General features: G+C 36.8%; 1 protein-coding gene across 1 annotated transcript in view; it reads left to right on the top strand.

Annotated features, from left to right (window-relative positions):
- Positions 1 to 2,973: 2,973 nt before the first annotated feature.
- UNC13C (unc-13 homolog C) overlaps positions 2,974 to 18,912 on the top strand; it is a gene marked incomplete in the record, with an annotated part of 288,759 nt that continues 272,820 nt past the window's right edge. The window contains 3 exon segments of the mRNA XM_072402358.1: positions 2,974 to 3,490; positions 9,172 to 9,199; positions 12,773 to 15,953. Of these exon segments, the coding sequence (XP_072258459.1) occupies positions 12,959 to 15,953 (2,995 nt within the window).

Genomic DNA, 18,912 nt, shown 5'->3' with positions numbered 1-18,912 from the left:
GAGAACAATGGAGTGGCACCCTGGTGCACTCTCTCCCCTTCACTTACATCGTTGTTTGTGGATCTGCCATGACGGTTGTTCGATGACCGACGACAAGCACTGTACACATGCCAGATTCTTGTCCAATATTCCTGATTATCAGACGAGAACAATTGCACGTGTGTACGTAGCCTTAGAGTAGGTAGCACGATGCCTCAAAATGAACAAACTGTAATAATGTTTTCCTTGTTGTTTAGATCAAATTCAGCAAGGGAACTGTTGAGGTAAGTAGATGCAGAGGATCTGAATAGTATTTTCATTAAAAGGCAACCATCTCTCCTTTCCGATTTCTGTTCTACACAGGCAGACAGCTTGCATGCTAGCATTGGTTTTTACTAAAACCTGAGAAAGGGCAGAAGATGTACACTCATGATTTAGGTGTATTTAGGGCAGAATAATGTCTGAATGAAGAGCCATGCTTACTTATCACATTTAGTGGCCCATAGGGAGATGCAACGTGTAGGCCAGATCTTGACCATGCCATCTCTGGTTGCCCATCTTGGCTCTGTACCCAAACAAATGTATGCAGGTACATTTTCTATGCAGCCATGGGGGCAGTTTGTGATGGTTTAGGATTGTGCTTGATAGCAGCAACAATAAACAAATTTACATTCTTGACAGTAAAAAAAACAGTGTGGGAGTTTGATTCAAATTGTGCAGAAAATACAGAGAATAAAATCACAAGCTTTAGTAACAATGGGCAACATATTAATCACTTTCTTCCTATCAGTAAACAATTATTCATAGAAAGGCATACAAATAACTTAAAATATGCTCTGGCCTTTGTCAGGCTGATTATATCAATTATCTCATATCAATAATCAAGACATGCCTCTGAAAATATATTGAAACACTAACCAAAAACAGATTTTTTTGGCCGGGTAAGTAAAAAGGTCATATACATATAAAACCTGGTACTGCCCTCGATCCAGCGTTTGGTCATCAAAAGTAGTTTGGGGAAATATGATGTAGTAGGTTCTGACCCACAGACATCTAAATACCCTTCATACTTGGTGAAACATCTGTGCATTATTTGTAGCCTACATCATCTGTAGACAAGAAATGGGGCTGAGGAGGTCAAAATTCTTATGTAGGATGATGAGCACACAAAAACACAATTATCTATGCTAAGTACAGATGCCTTTGGGACAGTCCTATCATGAAAAGACAACAGATTTCACCCAGGAAAATCCTTTACAGACAATTATTCCCACAAAATTGGTGAGCCAGGAAGAGGAGTTTTGGAGATTTTGCAGAGATGCTGTTAATCATGCAATTCAAACATTACATACCATTGAACAAAGATCACATTTCAACTATAGTTAGTAAAAATGCACACATTGAGTTCAAAAATAATCTAGGATTTGATTTTAGAACTTTGCTTAGACATAATACGCAGACATTACCTTCAATGCCACCTACCACTTTAGGAATAAAGAAACAGTTCCAAGCTAAACTTTCAGGATCCAGACTCCCATTCCAATATTTTTTTTTATGAAAGCACAGGAGCTGTAAAATTAAAAGACGGTGCTTTTTTGTTTTTCTGTCCCATAAATTCTGATGATAGACACTGTTTATTTTTTAATAAAAAATGTAATGAAATATTTATTGGAACACAAAATAAATTCTAAAATTTATACTAAATCTAAAAGTTAAAACTGTGTCAGGATATTTAATATTAAATATTTGTACGCTTTAAACTTTGCTTTTAATGTTAAGAAAAAAAAACATTGTAATGCAAAACTGTAAGAATAAAAAACCTATGAATGAATGTGTAACCAAAATCTTGCTATGTGCTTGGGGTCGAGCAGTTTCTATGCACATTAAAACTAAATAAACAGTAAATAACAGTCCCTCCATCCATTGTTACAAACCTTTTCATTAACGCCCCCAATACTCCTTACATAATTGCAGCCACTACTGAAATATCTAGTGTCAAAATCTGGAGGGAATTGGTGATCTTATTGATTTAGGTGAGAAGAGCTTTTCAAAAATAAAAATACAGTTGTTTGTTGGTGCAGTTCATTGTGTTGCTATTCTATTTTTTTATGCTGACTCAACCATGAGTATATATAATTGAAAAGTGCAGATGACAAAAGGTTTAAAGGGTCAGCTTGCTGCGGGGAGCTCTGGTAAACCATAACGCTTCAGTGAGTGACAGGAAAAGGGTTAAATGCTACAAGTACATTTAAACCCAATCACCAAATTATTATCACCATGTTAATGTAGTTTCAAATATTGAATTACTGCAACTTTTATTAAAATAATACCTGATTGTTGTGCCATTGAGGCTTTGGTGTGGTATAGTCCATATGCAGTAAATGCTGGTAGACAGGAGTTGGTGAAACGCTAGAGAGCATTAGGATGCAGAAAAAGAGATGACAATTATAAATATATTTTTGAAAGAGAAAAAAAACATGGCAATTGTTTATGATACACAGAGCCTAAGTCAACAAAATGTATTCCGGTAATGTTTTATATCTACTTTAATATAATTGTGTATCCTGTTTCCTGTATTGGTTGTTGCATTTTTCCAAGAAAACAAAAATTAGTTTGTTTCACAAGTGTCCACAAAACAAAATGACATAAATAAACTTGTGGGCTGGGACATTTTAGCTCTTGTCTTGGGCAAGCATGCATCAACTATTAAGGAGCCATCTATCAGTTTTATGGTTGAAGTATCCAGTCGCATTGAAAAGACTCTGCTGAAAGAAATGGCAGTGCAGTTGTCACTCCTGGTCACGTTATTGTGATAAATGAAAGGTTAGCTAAGACATGGCCTTAGCAACCAGATTTCCCCTACAAGCTGGAGGCGGTACCCTGGACTGCTATCATTGATGTGGCCGGTGATGCACCTGCTGGCTTTCAGAGTACATCTCATGTGCTGGATGTGTGAGGACTTTCACTAAGCATCTGATGCTTTCCCTTTTTTACCCAATCTGGCAAGTGGAGGGGCTGCTTTCAACAGAGGTGGGCTGTGGCTATTGCAGTGTGTGCTGCATTCACAAACACAGGCAGAAGGAAGAGCGATATGTGAAGTTCTCAGCTCTGAAAAGCACCAGGATCTCTACTACGCTTAGTTCTTAATGGTTTTCCCTTTTCTTTTTTTTTTCCAGAAGTGGGAATCCGAGTCCCTTATTTTGTTAACGTAGACAGGCCGTTCAAATAGTGCCTCAGTAGGAAGTGATAGATAGAAATAGCAGGAGGAGTTCTAAAAATGCATTTGACGCTGCCAAGAGAGCACGGTGGAATTTAGAGGAACAGATACCATTGCAGACTAGCAACATGCCTGATTGCACTTGAGTCAAATCACTGTGAAGCAGCCTCCTATTATAACATGCTATGGATGAATGGAGAATATAGGATTGTAGCAATGGGATTAAGAGGAAAAAACCTACTCTAGAAGCATTGGTATGTAATTTTCTTTGTTTTGAGAAGAAACCGGTGACAGGTATGTATGCATCCTTTCCCTTTTCCCCAAGATTCCCATTGTCTGAACTTGTCTTTTTACAAATATACAGCAGAATCCTTCTTCCTTGCATGCAACCCGGCCATTCCTATCGGGGGTCTGCGGGGACTGCATGCTGCCTGTACTGTCACTCCAAAGTGCTAACCCATACGGCATGTGTGCATGATATTGTAGTCCCATGTTATCATTCAAAGTTCAAGCCCAAAGGATGCAATACTGATTGATAGCAAATATATCTGCCTTTGTTAAATCAGTAGGAATGAAACACATGTCCATTCTTTTTTCATTTACAAACCAAAGAGTTAAAGGATGACTTTTTTTTCTACACAATTACTGCAGGATTTTAGTGACCCCATACTGTGCTCCGTGACTCTTTCAGTAATCGGTTTAACCCTTACATTCCCAGGCTTTATAGAGCCCTGTGATTCAGGAGAGTACAGGAGGAAGCTGTGTTCAGTGATAATATTCAGTACACTATCTCTAGTACACACACGCAGGGCTGTTGCCTATGGCTGTGCATCATGTCAAGCAGGCAACGTTTGGTGGTGCTGCTGCTGCTGTTGATGTAAAATAGGTTTTTTTTTCTAGTTCACCAACGGATTAGTATTAAATTGAGATTTACAGATGTTTATGCATTTCTGCTTCTTGATTAATATTACAAGATGAACTCCCTGCAGTTTATCTGAAAATATCAGCAGCAGCGTACTCTAGATTATTATCCAGAAAAATTGTCATTCAGATTAGATTGTGATTTGGGCCAAGCATGATAAGAAAACTGGAAACAATTAGCACTTTGAAGTGGAAGCTAGCTGGGATAAAGCCTTGTACAGTCTGATTAAAGGGATCAAAATCACATTCTTACAATAACTGACAAGGACAGGAATACACTGTAAGTGTAAATGGAGGTGCATGGTGCTGAAATCAGTTTATGGTCTCCTGAGCTTTGTTTGAGCAAGTGAAACTTAATAAAGAATAAAAAAATATCTTTAGAAATTATTTTTAACCATTGTACTGTGTGGCTTGCAGTGGGTTAAATAAATTTTTGGCCGGCAGCAGGATGCTAATGCTAATCATATGTTTGGTTGCACAAGAATCTAAACACCTGAGTCCACTGTTGGATGTGACCATTATTTAAAGTGGGATTCCTGGTTCAATGAATGCAGTGCTGTCATGTCATTGGTCTGCTTAAAAATTAATGTGCTTCTTTGACTTCTTTTGATCTGAAAATCCAATCTTCCCATGCTCATCTGTATTCAGTTAGCCAAGAATACAGATTGGATTTGCCTGATGTAATATGACTCGCAGGCGTTAATGTGTCTGTGCCATCCCTTCTCTCTGCGTTAACCCATCAGAAAAAAAGGGAATTCCAGCAATCTTCCAGAACATCAGAAGTGATTGCTGCTCCATTCTGTTACATGCAGCTTAGTTTAGCCTACATAAACAATGTAGCAATGATCTAGACAATGATGAGATATGATTCTACTCTCCTATCCATGCAAGGATTCCACATCAAAACACTATAATGGCAGAGATTTCATTTAGTAGAATTTTACCATTTATTATGAGACTGAAAAGAAACATCAATCAATATTATGCTATTTTAGTTTAATGGTAGGCAAATGAAGCCCTATGCAGCCAAACCCAACTTTGCCCCAAGGAGAAAACAGGATTCCCAATTACAAGAATGACACGTGCACTTCTGGGATATAATGTTACATTTAAAAAGAAAACTTGCAGCAAGAGAAATATAGCAACCACCACTGCTGAACCCTTCTTTTAGTTTTTTTTGACCCATTGAATTCAATGCTACAAACTAACCCCCAAAAAATCCAAGACCAGGTGTGCTGACTTTATTCAGACTTGCTTGACCTGTATACTAGTTTTAAATGAGTCACTTACAAAGATCTGAAGTCAAAGATCAATGTATCGCTGACATCTTTCAATTTTCAAGGAGTCCAACCATGGTAGCCCCTGTATTTCATAAGTCAAATACCCTTTATAGCTATGATGTAAACCAAAACCAAGGTTGTGCATATTGTAGTTCCCTGTAGTACCAGCCAATCAGTTTTTTGTGTTGAATTAGAGTTGTGATCCTATAGCACTACCTACTTTACAGTACCCGTGTGAAGTAAATTATTTTGATCAACAGGTAAGCATGGATCAGTCTGCTTATAGTAGATCTGGCAGATTTATAGGTTGCATTTTTCCTCTGACAACATGGATTAAAGGAATTTCTTCAAAGTTCATTTTCTACCCTACTGACACCAACTAATTCCATAATCTCAATTGATCAACATCATTTTATTGACCGGAATTGTGAGCGTATATTATCAACAACCCACTCTGTATTGTCAATATGACTGAGCAAAGGCTGAGCCACCTTCTGTTTAGAGACTCTCACAATCTTAGAATAGTCTAGACTGCAGACATGCATTATTCTTAAACCATACAGACATAGAATTAAATAATGTTGTAAAAGTGAGCATGGAAACGTACAAGTAGAATAACAGAAAGGGATGCATTTTACCATAGTACAGACAGTGCAGACACACAGCAAGTATCAATATTAGTTTATACTTTATTATTATTTAGTATTAAAGTTTAATCACTGTAACCTATAGGCACCCTGCATTTTGTTCCCTATATAACACCCCTCTGCTATGATCATCTCTTACACTCTGAATTTCTTTGTTTTTCTGGTCCCAACCTGACTTAGAATATTGTAATACTGTATGAATAACCTTATATCAAGTGCCTATTTTAATTAATGACACATGCAAAATGGCATAAAATCATATTAATAATTACATTAAAAACACACTTGTTTGCCACTACTACCTTTAGGCACAAACCTACTGTGTCAAGTGGTAAACTTAGCCCTGCACATAAGGTGATCCTGGCAGTGGAAGAGTAGCATGATACATCTCACATTCACACAAGCGCTAGATGAACCATCAAAAAAAGAGTATTGCCAAAGTTTGCAGTGTGAGTTTTTTTTAAACAAATGTTTAGTTTTGGCCTCCAAAGCTTACTACTAAAATGATATTTTTTAAATAGTAATCAAAGAAATAAAACAGTGGTTTCAACCATTTGCAAGGATCAACCATTTGCAACTTTATTAAATCCAGTTGCTTTTAACAAAATTGCAGTTGATTTTTTCCATTTTATATTGATTGTTTAAAAAACTGAATAGAAGCTGTTAATTTTTACCCTTTAATGACATCACATCTGACTAGTTTCTGTTGGTCAATCCAACTTTTGGTTTGTCTGATTGCTTGGTTTCTGACGAATATTTTCAATTATAATTGTGGGGCTAAAAATAACTTGTTACATGTATGGCTAGGTGAAAGTGAACCATCTACTAAAATTACAGATCTGCTTACACTCTGTGCCCCCCTCCCTTTTCTCCCCAAGTATCATACTAATCAGTAAGTAAAAAAGGCACCTACAATAAATTAAAAAATGGAACATGCTTACCTTAACAGCATCTCATGTCTGTAGCAGCTATGGGACCAAAATTCTGGTGGGATGCAGGGCCGCCAAACTTTTGTGAGAGGACGTTCTTGCCATAGACCAGACTTTGTGTGAGATTTTGCCTGCTCTATGGAAATATAGAGGAAAGATGAAAATGTTATGCCCAAAAATGCAAACGAAAAGAAGAAGTGTACCTCTATTTTTTAATGAATGTTACACTCACTAAGAATAGGTGATTTAGGATAGGTAGAGGGCTGGGAAAGTTTAAGCAGACTTTCTATTTTAGTAGAAGGTTGAGGCAGGCCCCCCTGACAGCTCTGCTCCCCTGATTGCTCTTGCAGCCCTTTACTAGTTGTATGTGTTCTTGGATAGAAACTCTATCCCGGAATAGGTATAGTGCTCCATGATTGGCTGAGGAAAGCTTTCCTCAGCTCATCAGAGAGCACTAGAGGTTTGGAATAGGGAGACTTGTCCTCATTTAACCTCTAGTGCCTGGGGATCCCACACTGACAGAAGGATTCCCACGGCTGTGCACCCATGGGAATCATCCTGTCATTGTGGGATAACCTGTAAAATAATAAAAGTTAGTTACATTTAGAATGTTAAATGTTAGATAAATTTTTTACACACAAATTTGTGCCGTCGAATTCCGTGTTTTTCGGGTCGGGTCTATCCAAATTCGAACATACATATTCGGGTCGAATATAAGGACAACCCGAATTCGAACACCAACACTATTTATTATGCAGGTAAAGTTGGGTGCTTTAATCCATGCTCTATCTGTTCACCTTTTTCCTAAAAGCTTCAACATATCTTTCTTGTAGGAGCTCTTGTCTTCATTAAAACAAACAGTATTGGACTTCGTAGTCTAGTGACACATGCTGTTTGTCTTGTTTTACAGTAGTTGAGTTGTACACAATATTGATTGCCTCACTGTCTGTGGGGAAAGTTACTTTGGATTGTTCGGTAACGGAGTTGAGCCTTTTTCCTCTTCAAATGTAATATGAAAGTGGATTCATCTAGATGGCAGCCCAGTAAACACTTACGTGTACTTGAAATAAAAGTCAGATTGCCAGTCTGTTATTTTAAACTGGTATTAAATAAGAAAGTAAGAAAAAACGGCACTCTGACTGCAGCAGAAGTCTGACATGCAAAGGATAAATAAATAATTGAATAAAAAAAAATAATACCATATCCAAGTCTTTTATTTTTTCTAATGAAAAAGGCATTCTCACTTTGCCTATTCACAAATCCATAAAAAGTCCCCCTGCCCCTGAACCACTGATACCCACCTTGACAGATTCCCCCGTTGTTCCTTTTGCTACCCCAGCTGTATAAAATATATAGTACATTGAAGCATTGGGGTTTGTAGAGACATGCAACCTTCTCCCATGTGACATTATTCAGATCATGCAACTATCCATGCAACCATTACTGCTCTACTTAGGGAATCACAGCTGACACTGGGCTCTGCAATAGTGGAAGTAGTGGCAGAGCATTTCTGGCAAGTTGAATATCACTGAGCTATTGGAAGATGGGGAGGACTTCGTTTTTTTACTTTGAATAAGCTGACCATGTCTCTTTAGGAGACTATGTGAATGAAATACCTTGTATTTTACTTTAGAGGTATCTGAAATATAAAATGCTACAGATGAACCAAAAGGAAGTAGTACGCTGCATAGAATTCCAAAGCCACAGGCTAGCAAACCCAATCCAACTGGGATCTTTTATCCAGAGTAATGTCTCTTTCCAACATGTTATTTATGAATTATAGTACACCAAAACATACTAAACCATGCATAAATATCGTAATTTCATATAGTGTAAACTGAGTAGTTATCCCGTCTTAAATATAGTAAAGCATTGATAAAAAAAGTAAATTTAATTTTTGTTTTTTTATTAACATTGCTGCCAACAATGACAGTAAACTGATACATGTGTATTGTATGGAATTATTACAGGGAAGCAACAGACACATCCAGATCTAAATGTCTGGATTAAGGATCCCTAAGGACAAGCAAAATAGATCACTGTCATGGTAGCAGTGCATTACACCTTCTCCATCCATTACCTCATTAGATAAAGACTGATCATGTTTTATTGTTTTCTGTATTTCCCCTACATCATTTATGCTTAACCTCAGTTGTGATAGAGATTTTTGCTTAACACTGCTATCTTTTAATTTTCAGGTGGACAATTTTGGATAGAATTGAACATGTATGTATTTATTTAATCTGTTCCATCCAGCTGAAATTACATATGCTGTTCATGTGTTTGTTACACAGAGCACACATATCTGTATTTACAAGTGGATCTATTTTCTTATATTTTAGTAATAAACTTGTTGCGGTACTGAAAAGTTATCTAAAAAGCTCAAACTCATCAAATTCTGTTAATTGTTTAATACCTTACTGCACATCTGATAAACTCCTGTATCCCATTTTTTAAGCTTTTGACACAGCCTAAGTAAAGGTTTACAGGACAATATCTGGATAAGATTTAAAAGCTTCCTAGCCTTTGGAGAGGAAAGTCTTATTGATTGTGCACTAGGGGCTATGTTGTCAGCTGCAAACATGGTGGGTTTGATTTAGGATTAGAGAATGTTCACTTTGAAAAAGTGAATGAAAAAAAGCTGTGCAGACTTTAAAGAAGATTCAAACTCATCCCCATCACAAACATTAACATCTTCACCTCCTTTTCTTTTGGGTTTCCAGCCATCTTGATAGACCAAATCAGAATGATGTAACTCTTACGTATTGCAACTCTTACTATGGACAATCTCATTCTCAGAACCCATGTATGCTGGGTTCATATACTGAGCTGCAAATTGAAAGCTCAGTGTTCATTCAACAGAAGATTGTGAACAGGCAGATAAGTTTGTTTTATTGAAGGGCAGCGAAGTGCTCCTTTAGCAATAAAGAACTGCCTGCTTGCAATTTGTTTGTTTTTTCAAGTTTAGTTTACCAGTGTATTTTATTTTGTGTTCATGAGTGGGTATTTTTTACACAGGTTATTTTCACTGAATTTCATCTCATTCACTTAGTTTCACAAAGTGAAACTTTACTTTTGCAAAGTGAACATTCTCTAAACCTTCTTCTTCTTGCAAAAATCTTCTTTTATTGCAAAAATCTTGAAGATCAAAATAGAAAGGCTGTGCAGGTCTTTAAAGTAAATGTTTTGCCAAGATACTAATTTAGGATATGAATAGATAAAAAAAACAACAAAATCTAAATCAGTGATAATGGCTTATTTGTTGTAAGTATGTGAGCTTTCCTTGTGCAGTCCTTCTATTGTAGATCAATGTCTTGATAATCCAGATCTTCCAAAATCAGCATATATGGTATCTTTAGTTACTATATTGCTTCAGTGCAGAATTGCAAATGTTCATGCAGCAGCTGACGCATGCTCAGCTCCTAATCATTATTGTGCTCTAACCCCATGCCCCACACATAAACACCACACCGACATTTTCAATAATATACCTAATGCACTTATTACAGTGGCCTGTTACCTTGCTGTGGTAGTATTACATATACCAGCCTTTTAAGTTTCCTTCACAGGGTTCTTGACTACTTTGTACTACAAATGTCAAGGCATGTGTACACATACTCACATCAGGTTTGGCCAAAAGTCTGCAATACAAAGTAGCAATGCATAAAATTAAAGAGCATGTAAACCCAACGGCCAATTGAAGGAGAGCCCACATGCTGACCACACCTTTACTAATTGAAAGACAATGACTGAGTGTTGTCGCCTTGCAACATAAAGTGCAGTTAGTGGTAGAGTAAGAAACTTAGCTACTTAATCACAAAATGGTTTATTTAGGAAAATTGTATACAGTGAGGCTTGATGCCAAACATACCAAAAACAGATTTAGGGTTTATATACAGTTTATATGCTTGTGAGCACCTAAGTCACTGCCTGCAGGAAGCAGAGATAGACAAACTACTGGGCAGCACATTGCCACTTTGCATTTGGTTGATAAAACTTGATAAAAACATTTCTGCCATTTTCTGGCAAGAATCACTCCTGCCATAAGGATTCAAAATATTCCCTGTTAAAATGAAATTAGGCAAGGATATTCATAAGCTAAAAATAGAAAAGCCTAACATTAATATAATAGATGTCTAAAAATATATATTTAAAAACATTGATGAGAGAATGAGCTTTCTAAATAGACTTTATGTACCTTCTTGACAGATCCTCAGTTGTTTTACAAATTTTCATTCACATCATTGTGTAACATCTGTTTTCCAAGGTTGTGATTTATTTTTTTGTTTTTCATTGTCCTCAACTCATAGATGTGCTTAAATGATAATCACGACAATTATGCAGCCAGCCTTAGTGACTGCCCCCACCACCACCACTACCATTTTGAGCATATTTTGAATTTGGGTCAATGGGTTACCAGGGTGCAGACAAGCATTCCACTGAAGCACATACATTTTAGGTTAAACATACTAAAGTTGATGCAGTTTCAGCCATGCATACATGAAGTGCTAAAAGGTCAGCTGGGAAGATTTTAAATATTAGGCATTGTGGTTGTATGGCAGGCAGGCTGTGATCAGAGAATCTCCAGAGCACAGTGGGGAAGGTATACTATTCAAAAATGCTCAGCATGGAAAAGATTCCACTAAGAAGGGGTGCTCTTATCATTAGGGGTGCTGTAAGGCCATGCAAACCCTCAATAACTGAGATGATTAGCATATAGAGCTAGCTGGGGGATAATAAAACGTATGCACACGCACAGGGGTTACATCATCCTCGTCACAGAGGTCCAGTAGGGAGTAATATGCTGTGACAAAATTTCCACCCAATACCATATATACTCAAGTATAAACTGACATTTTTTTACCACATAATGCAAAATTATAATTTCATTAATAGTAGTTACCCATCTACACCTTGCCACTCTCCCAGTTTCCTGTCTTCAGCAGCCTGTGTTTTCCCCTATTAAAAGTCCCTTTGCTTCTTTTACCCTTTACTCTACGGTCCGTCCCACTATGCACAGAATGGATCAGGGAACAGAAGCATGGAATAAACATGGTTACTTGTGTTAACTCCATTCTAGTGGCCATCAACCTTGTTTTTTCCCATTGCTCTTTAACAGTCATTTTATATTGGAGTATATGGTATGTGTTTTTCGTAGCTGGTTGTATGCCAAGTTAGGGATTTCATCTATTTTACTGTTCAAAACCCCTCAGTTAGGCAAGTAGTCAGGGAATTCATTGAATTCTGTCTGACACCCAACTAACAGGTTGGGAGATAATTTTGTCTTTCTCTAGTCCAATAGATCTTGGATTTTCTCCGACTACCTGTTCTGTCTGAAATCATAAAAGAATGTAAATGGACTGATCTGACCTTACTCTCTGCTCTACCTGATACCCATCACACAAACAGAAAGTAGGAATTTTTGTCCTAATTTTGTGTTCTGGCGGACACCCATTAATTAGTAAGAAGAAATCTTTTTATATTGGGAGAGACATCAGTTGAACAGTTTAAACCATTATCGTGGGACACTCTACTGAAAACCAATTAACAAATTATTTAAAAAAAACCTTATGACTAGAGTGGGGCTTAAAGAATCAATGTTTCGTAACAATTAGTTAAATAGGATAAATACAGAATAAAATTATTAAGCATGCAGAAAACTGTTTAACATTATGTGTTTGTTGACCTTGCTACATCACCCAAAAGACTATGCATGCATTGCTTGCTGTCTGCATTGATAATCAATTATTTGTATGTTCTGATTACCTATCAATGATATAAAAATTCCCTTCATTGTAGACACATCCAGAAATCATGAGAAGTGGAGCGTCAGCCTACAGACCTTGTGGTCCTTCCACAGGACACTCTTTGTAACACGTACAATTTTTTTTGTGCTACAGCTGTGCGTGCTGTGGACATACAAACCTTTCTCAGGAGCTAGTGTTACCTTTTTTTGCAATTATAGTTTCATATAAAGTTCCCCTGATGGTTTCTGCCCTATTGAAGAGCCTGATTTTCTCCTATATATATAAGCTTTGCAAAGGAATGTTTACAAAGAAATTGGGGAATCCTACTAAAAAGAAAGAGAGTCCAAGCAAAGAGGAACAGGATATTTCCCAATTTACCCTGTACAAAAATCCCAACATTTCAACTACCATAAAAAGCACAGTAAAGAAAATCGCTAAATGTTCTTCTTCATGCAATTTATCAACTGAAGAAGATACAGTGAAGAAGGAATTTTCACTTTCTCCAACTTTCAGTTATCGGGTAGCAATTGCCAATGGGCTGCAAAAGAATATTATTCTAACTGGCAATAATAACGAGGATGCATTTCAAGAAGTATCTTCTCTTGATAGCTCATTCTCTGAATCTCTAAGTGAAACAAGGGCTGGCAGTACAACCAAGGAATACTCATCTCAAACCATGCCAGTAAGGCGAAACAGGAAAAGTATGAGCAGTTTAGCTCCATCTGATGGAAGTTCTGACGGTGAACGTACTTTACATAGTCTAAAAATGGGTGCGCTTCGCAAACTTAGAAAATGGAAAAAGAGTCAAGAGTGTGTTTCCTCAGATTCAGAAGTAAGCACATGGAAGAAAACATGGGGGTTACGAAGCAAGTCCCTGGACAGAACAGTCCGTCAACAGAAAAGCAGTACCCTAGAACCTGGCTTTAGTTCAACAGGATGCATAAGTCAAACCCATGATGTCATGGAAATGATCTTCAAAGAACTGCAGGGTATAAGTCAAATTGAAACTGAGCTTTCAGAATTAAGAGGACATGTGAACTCTTTAAAGCAATCAATTGACGAAATTTCTAGTAGTGTTGAGGTTGTACAAAGTGAGATCGAACAGCTGAGAACAGGATTTGTACAGTCAAGAAGGGAAACTCGGGATATCCATGACTATATTAAACAGTTGGGCCACCACAGTAGTAAGGTCAGTCTTAGGTTTTTAAATGTGCCTGAAGAAAAAGGGGAAATTTGTGAAAATGTTGTTTATAGAATTCTAATTGAGAAAATGGGATTTGCGGATGCACAAAACAATATGAAAATTGAAGTTGCACACAGAATAGGACATCAAAGAGACTGTCCAAATGCAAAGCCTCGACCGATCCTTGTTTATTTTGGTACACAACAAGACAGAGATTTAGTTTTAAAAAAATGTTACAAACTAAAGGGAACTGGAATAGGGGTTTCTACAGATATTATTTCACATGAATTAAAAGGTAAAAAAGAAAAGGTACTACCTTCTTCTCAGACTTATGAGAGTATGGATATGAAATTTTCTGCCATGGAGCCAAAGATTAACCATGATGAATGGGAATGTCAGGATGACAGTGACAAGGAAATTGGACCTGATATCAACAGAAACAGTTATGCAACAATTTCCAAATCAGAAGGTCAGATGAAATCAACTGGGATTAAAAGGGGTGGCCAATCATCACACAATAAAAAACCTCATAGAACGACTGATTCCACTTATAAAAGCAAAGATGACTATGGAGATCTTAATTTGCAGTCCCCAGTATCTGATAGCTTAGAAAAAAGCAAAGTATATTACAGCGATTCAACTCCTTTGTGGCATTCACAGACTGATTTTTCTACTCCCAAACTTAGTCGTTCTGAATCAGATTTTTCAAAGTTATGCCAGTCCTACTCCGAGGACTTTTCAGAAAATCAATATTTTGTAAGAACCAATGGCAGCTCCTTGTTGTCTTCTTCAGATAGGGAACTATGGCAAAGGAGACCTGAAGACAGTTCATCAACTTGGTGTGCAAGTTCACAAGAACAAGCATTTGGTACTGATGCAGAGCCTTATCATGAGGAAAATGAAATAGAGAATACTGAAACTGTTGACAGTGGTGTTAGCAATGGAATACTTTGTGCTTCAGGAGACCGTAGCCACTACAGTGATTCTCAACTTTCACTACGTGGTGATTTATCTCCTTGGAAGGAATGGCACCATCTAGATCAAGGAACTGATTCTGGTCTTGACACATCTACCCAACATGCCTTTACCTATAATGTAAACTGCCCTTCAAATCAACAGATGGAAATTTATGCAAACAATTACGAAAAGTGCCAAAGTACAGATCTTCCATACAACACAGAAAACTACAACTACACACTTGATAGCAATTCCCCATCTTGCCCAGAAATATGCACTGCAGCACAAAATCAATGGACTAGTGAATATGCCTCCTATAGTGAAACAAATGCCAATGAAATTTACCAGAACCAAACACGAATGCCAATGATGTATCGCAGCCAGAGTGAGTTGCCAAGTGATGACTCAGAAGATGCACCACCAAAATCCTGGCACAGTCGACTAAGTATTGATCTCTCAGATAAAACCTTCAGCTTTCCTAAGTTTGGCTCTACTCTCCAGCGGGCCAAATCAGCTTTGGAAGTTGTTTGGAATAAAAGCACTCAGAGTTTAAGTGGTTATGATGAAAGTGGTTCTTCATTTATGGGCAGATTTCGGACTTTGTCACAGTCTACAGCTAACGAATCCAGCACAACTCTTGACTCTGATGTCTATACAGAACCTTATTATTATAAAGCTGATGATGATGTTGATTATAGTGAGTCAGCAGCTGGTAATGAGAATGGAGCTGATTATGTAGAGGTGATGGAACAAGTTCTTGCTAAACTTGAAAACCGCACCAATACAAATGAGAATTTGGAGCTGATACAAGATTATCAAGAGTATGAAAACGCTTCATATGATGCAGAGTTTGCCAGTCTACAAATGGATGGATATGACACCCCATGTGATGATCTGGTCCAGGGGGATGTTTTGGAGCCTGAATGTGAAATATTTTATGATGTGACAGAAAATGATTACGAAAACAAAAATGTACCTGAAAAAATTGTTGAAGTCCCAAAGAAAAAACGTATTCGTCCCAGCTTTAAAGAGGCTGCTATGAAAGCATACAAGAAAGAAATGGCTGACCTTGAAGAACGGATCCTTGCAGGAGGTACTCTAACATTACTTTGAAATGTGTGTTTTTGTTGTAATTTTGTTGTATTAGTTAGTAACTGTGAAATTAACCCAGAAATAGTATACTTAGAGTAAGCATTTCCTTTACAGTAAATGATTTGCTTCTGTTTTTTTTTTATTAAAGTGATGATAATTTTATAATGAATATTAATAGCTGCAAGTTTATTAGAATTGTGCCTGTAATTACAATATCTTACAAAAATGTTCTAGCTATTGATATGCACTAGTGCTGCTGTAACAAAATAACATTTACAAAATCATTCTAGGGTGTTCATTTGTCTCAAAGCATTTTGTGGATAAGTCTTGTTATCTTTAAATTATATTGTTTTGCATTTATTCCAGGTTATCTCATTGCACGTCAATAGCTAACAATTCCACTGTGCAAGTTGAGCAGGGTACAATAGTAATTGGAAAAATCCACGAAATGTGAGGCCATTAAATTTGTAATAGGTCAGACTATATGATGTGTGCTAGCCAGGATATCATTGCTTTTAACATACTATTTTTAAAAGTTTTCTGTTGAAGGTTTTATTGAATAACAAAGCATGCTGATGTCTAAGTCCCACAGTAACCAATTAGAAATCATCTTTCTCTGAACTAACAATTGTCTTCAAAGTAACATTTAATTGCTTTCTGTGGGTCACTTCTATTTACTATTTGATAGTAGCTATTACTTTATTTTACCACCAACCAATTATAATTTTTTGTTTCATTCCATTACAAAAATTATAAACATAATCTTTTTGTCTGATAACAATTGTCACCTTGACAGAATCCTTGTTCCTCAACAATAAATACCGTAGTCAGAAAAAGGGATCAGCAGATAACTTATATTAGATAACTTATATTCGTAGTATACTGGAAAAATGTGTGGGTGAAGTCCATTTAAAAAATTAATTCTATCCTAAACAACCCACCAAGACCAGGCTTTAGGGTTTATTTAAACTTATGTATCTTCCTGAAATACAATACAGGAATTTTTACTGCATGTAAGGGCATTTAAAGTAAGAATCTGTCCTATGTAGCTGGTTTATGCCTGTGTGCTGCCACTTGGTTTGTTTTATAAGAATGTTATATGAGCCCATTCATACACACAAGTGTATTCATACATCACAGAGGTTACACCAGAAAAAAATCCATTGAGGAAATATTCATCTTGAACATCATGTCAATTGGAATTTGCCTAGTTATAATGTATTCACACTTTTATGTGATTTCCTTTAAGGGAGTAAAATACAGAAGTTTTAAGTCTTTGGTAGAGGTAACTTATAAGGTGAACTGTAATCTTAGCCTGGGTATGATGTTTTCATACTACTTAATGTGATTTACTTTAAAGGAGTAAATACAAACTTTTAAGTCTAAAGTGGAGATATGAATTCTAAAATATAGAAAGCAAATATCACTATTTGCTTTCTGTTATACTGTGCTGTGCACTTTGTGGCCCGTCCATTTCATCAAAGTCTGGCCACAATGCGGAGACAGCAAAGCTCCATCAAGTTCCTTTTGCTTATTGGAGCAAAAAAAGAGCTCAGTGATTGGCTGGGAGGAAAGTCTAGTTAGCGAATATCAAGAACTTCCATTGAGTTATGCTATTTCGCTATAGCTGCACAGTTCAAAAGCTATCACAGAACGGGACTGTGTAAATGGAATAAACACATAGACTAAGCAGGGGAGGACAGCAATAAAGTGTTAGATCAACATGAAATGGTTAAGAAAACCTGTGACAATTTTCTTGTCCCACCAGAGAGATTTCTTTTTACTAATTCTACAGTTAAAGGATACATATACTTTAAATGAAGTACACTAAACCACCCTTCTTCCCTACTGACCTAAACCAACGCAATCTTCACTTCCAAGACTTACCAAGATCTAGGCACTGAGTCTGACATCTGTCTACAACCTGCACCACTATGCTGCAAAAACCTGTGCATTACAGACTTATTCAGTTCTATTTTCCATTTCCCAACAAGGTATACAAGAATATAGTGTGTCATATAAAAGTTAATAAGGCTGTACTACACAGATGCAGGCATCAGAGCTTAGATCATTGTAATTATGGATGCGGAGGGTGTGTAAATTTAGGTTAGTGTAGAGGGGAGGCAGGGCTACTTCATTAAAATATCTCTCTAAAGTGTGAAAAAAATCCTAGCTTAGACAGTTATCACTGAAACAGATGTCATTTCTGTGGGAACTTTCATATTTTGGACTACTTTCTGTTTTCCTGACATAATTACCTGTTGAGACAGAGATTAATCTAACCATTTAGGATACAGCTAGAAATAAAATCCTGATAAGGTGTTTAAACACTTATTTTATTAAACAATACATTGCAAAAAGTAGTGACACATTTTAAAGCCAACGTTAAATCTGATTTTATTTGCCTTTCCCGGTTCTTCAATCTTCCCCTCATGTTGATAAACCTTTTAGATAAAAGTTTTCTATTTTTTATATACTTTAATTTAGAGCCAGTGACATCATCTCTGGATCTTTGTGTTTCTTTGTGCAATGCAGGAAGATCGTGACTAGTAGAAGTGACTAACAAGGTGTACCTTAAAAGATCATGGCACTCTAAGTCAGTACATAGATCAAGAATACTGAAGTGAGCTGTGAGTTGGCTCTAGAGGGAAATTATGCAAATATCTAAATACCTAGATTGGTGAATATCATTCTGGAAGAGTGGGCATTCTTTCAGGGACTGTATTGACATGCTGATTTCCATAGATAATACGCATGTATAATTCTAAGCCTCCATGATAGATGGAACTGAACTATAATAAATGGGAGGGTTCAGGGACAGTCAGGTTGGAGAGGAAAGGCCTAGATGATACTGAATGTCCTCCAGCCAAGACGGTCTATCTTAGTTGCTGAAGCTTCTAAAGCTTCTAATTGTAAAATGTTTACACTGTGAGTGTGAAAATAAATAAATTTATTGTGCA

The sequence above is a fragment of the Pyxicephalus adspersus genome, chromosome 2 (assembly GCF_032062135.1).
Source record: "Pyxicephalus adspersus chromosome 2, UCB_Pads_2.0, whole genome shotgun sequence".
Taxonomy (NCBI): domain Eukaryota; kingdom Metazoa; phylum Chordata; class Amphibia; order Anura; family Pyxicephalidae; genus Pyxicephalus; species Pyxicephalus adspersus.
This window is presented reverse-complemented; position numbering and strand designations above follow the sequence as displayed.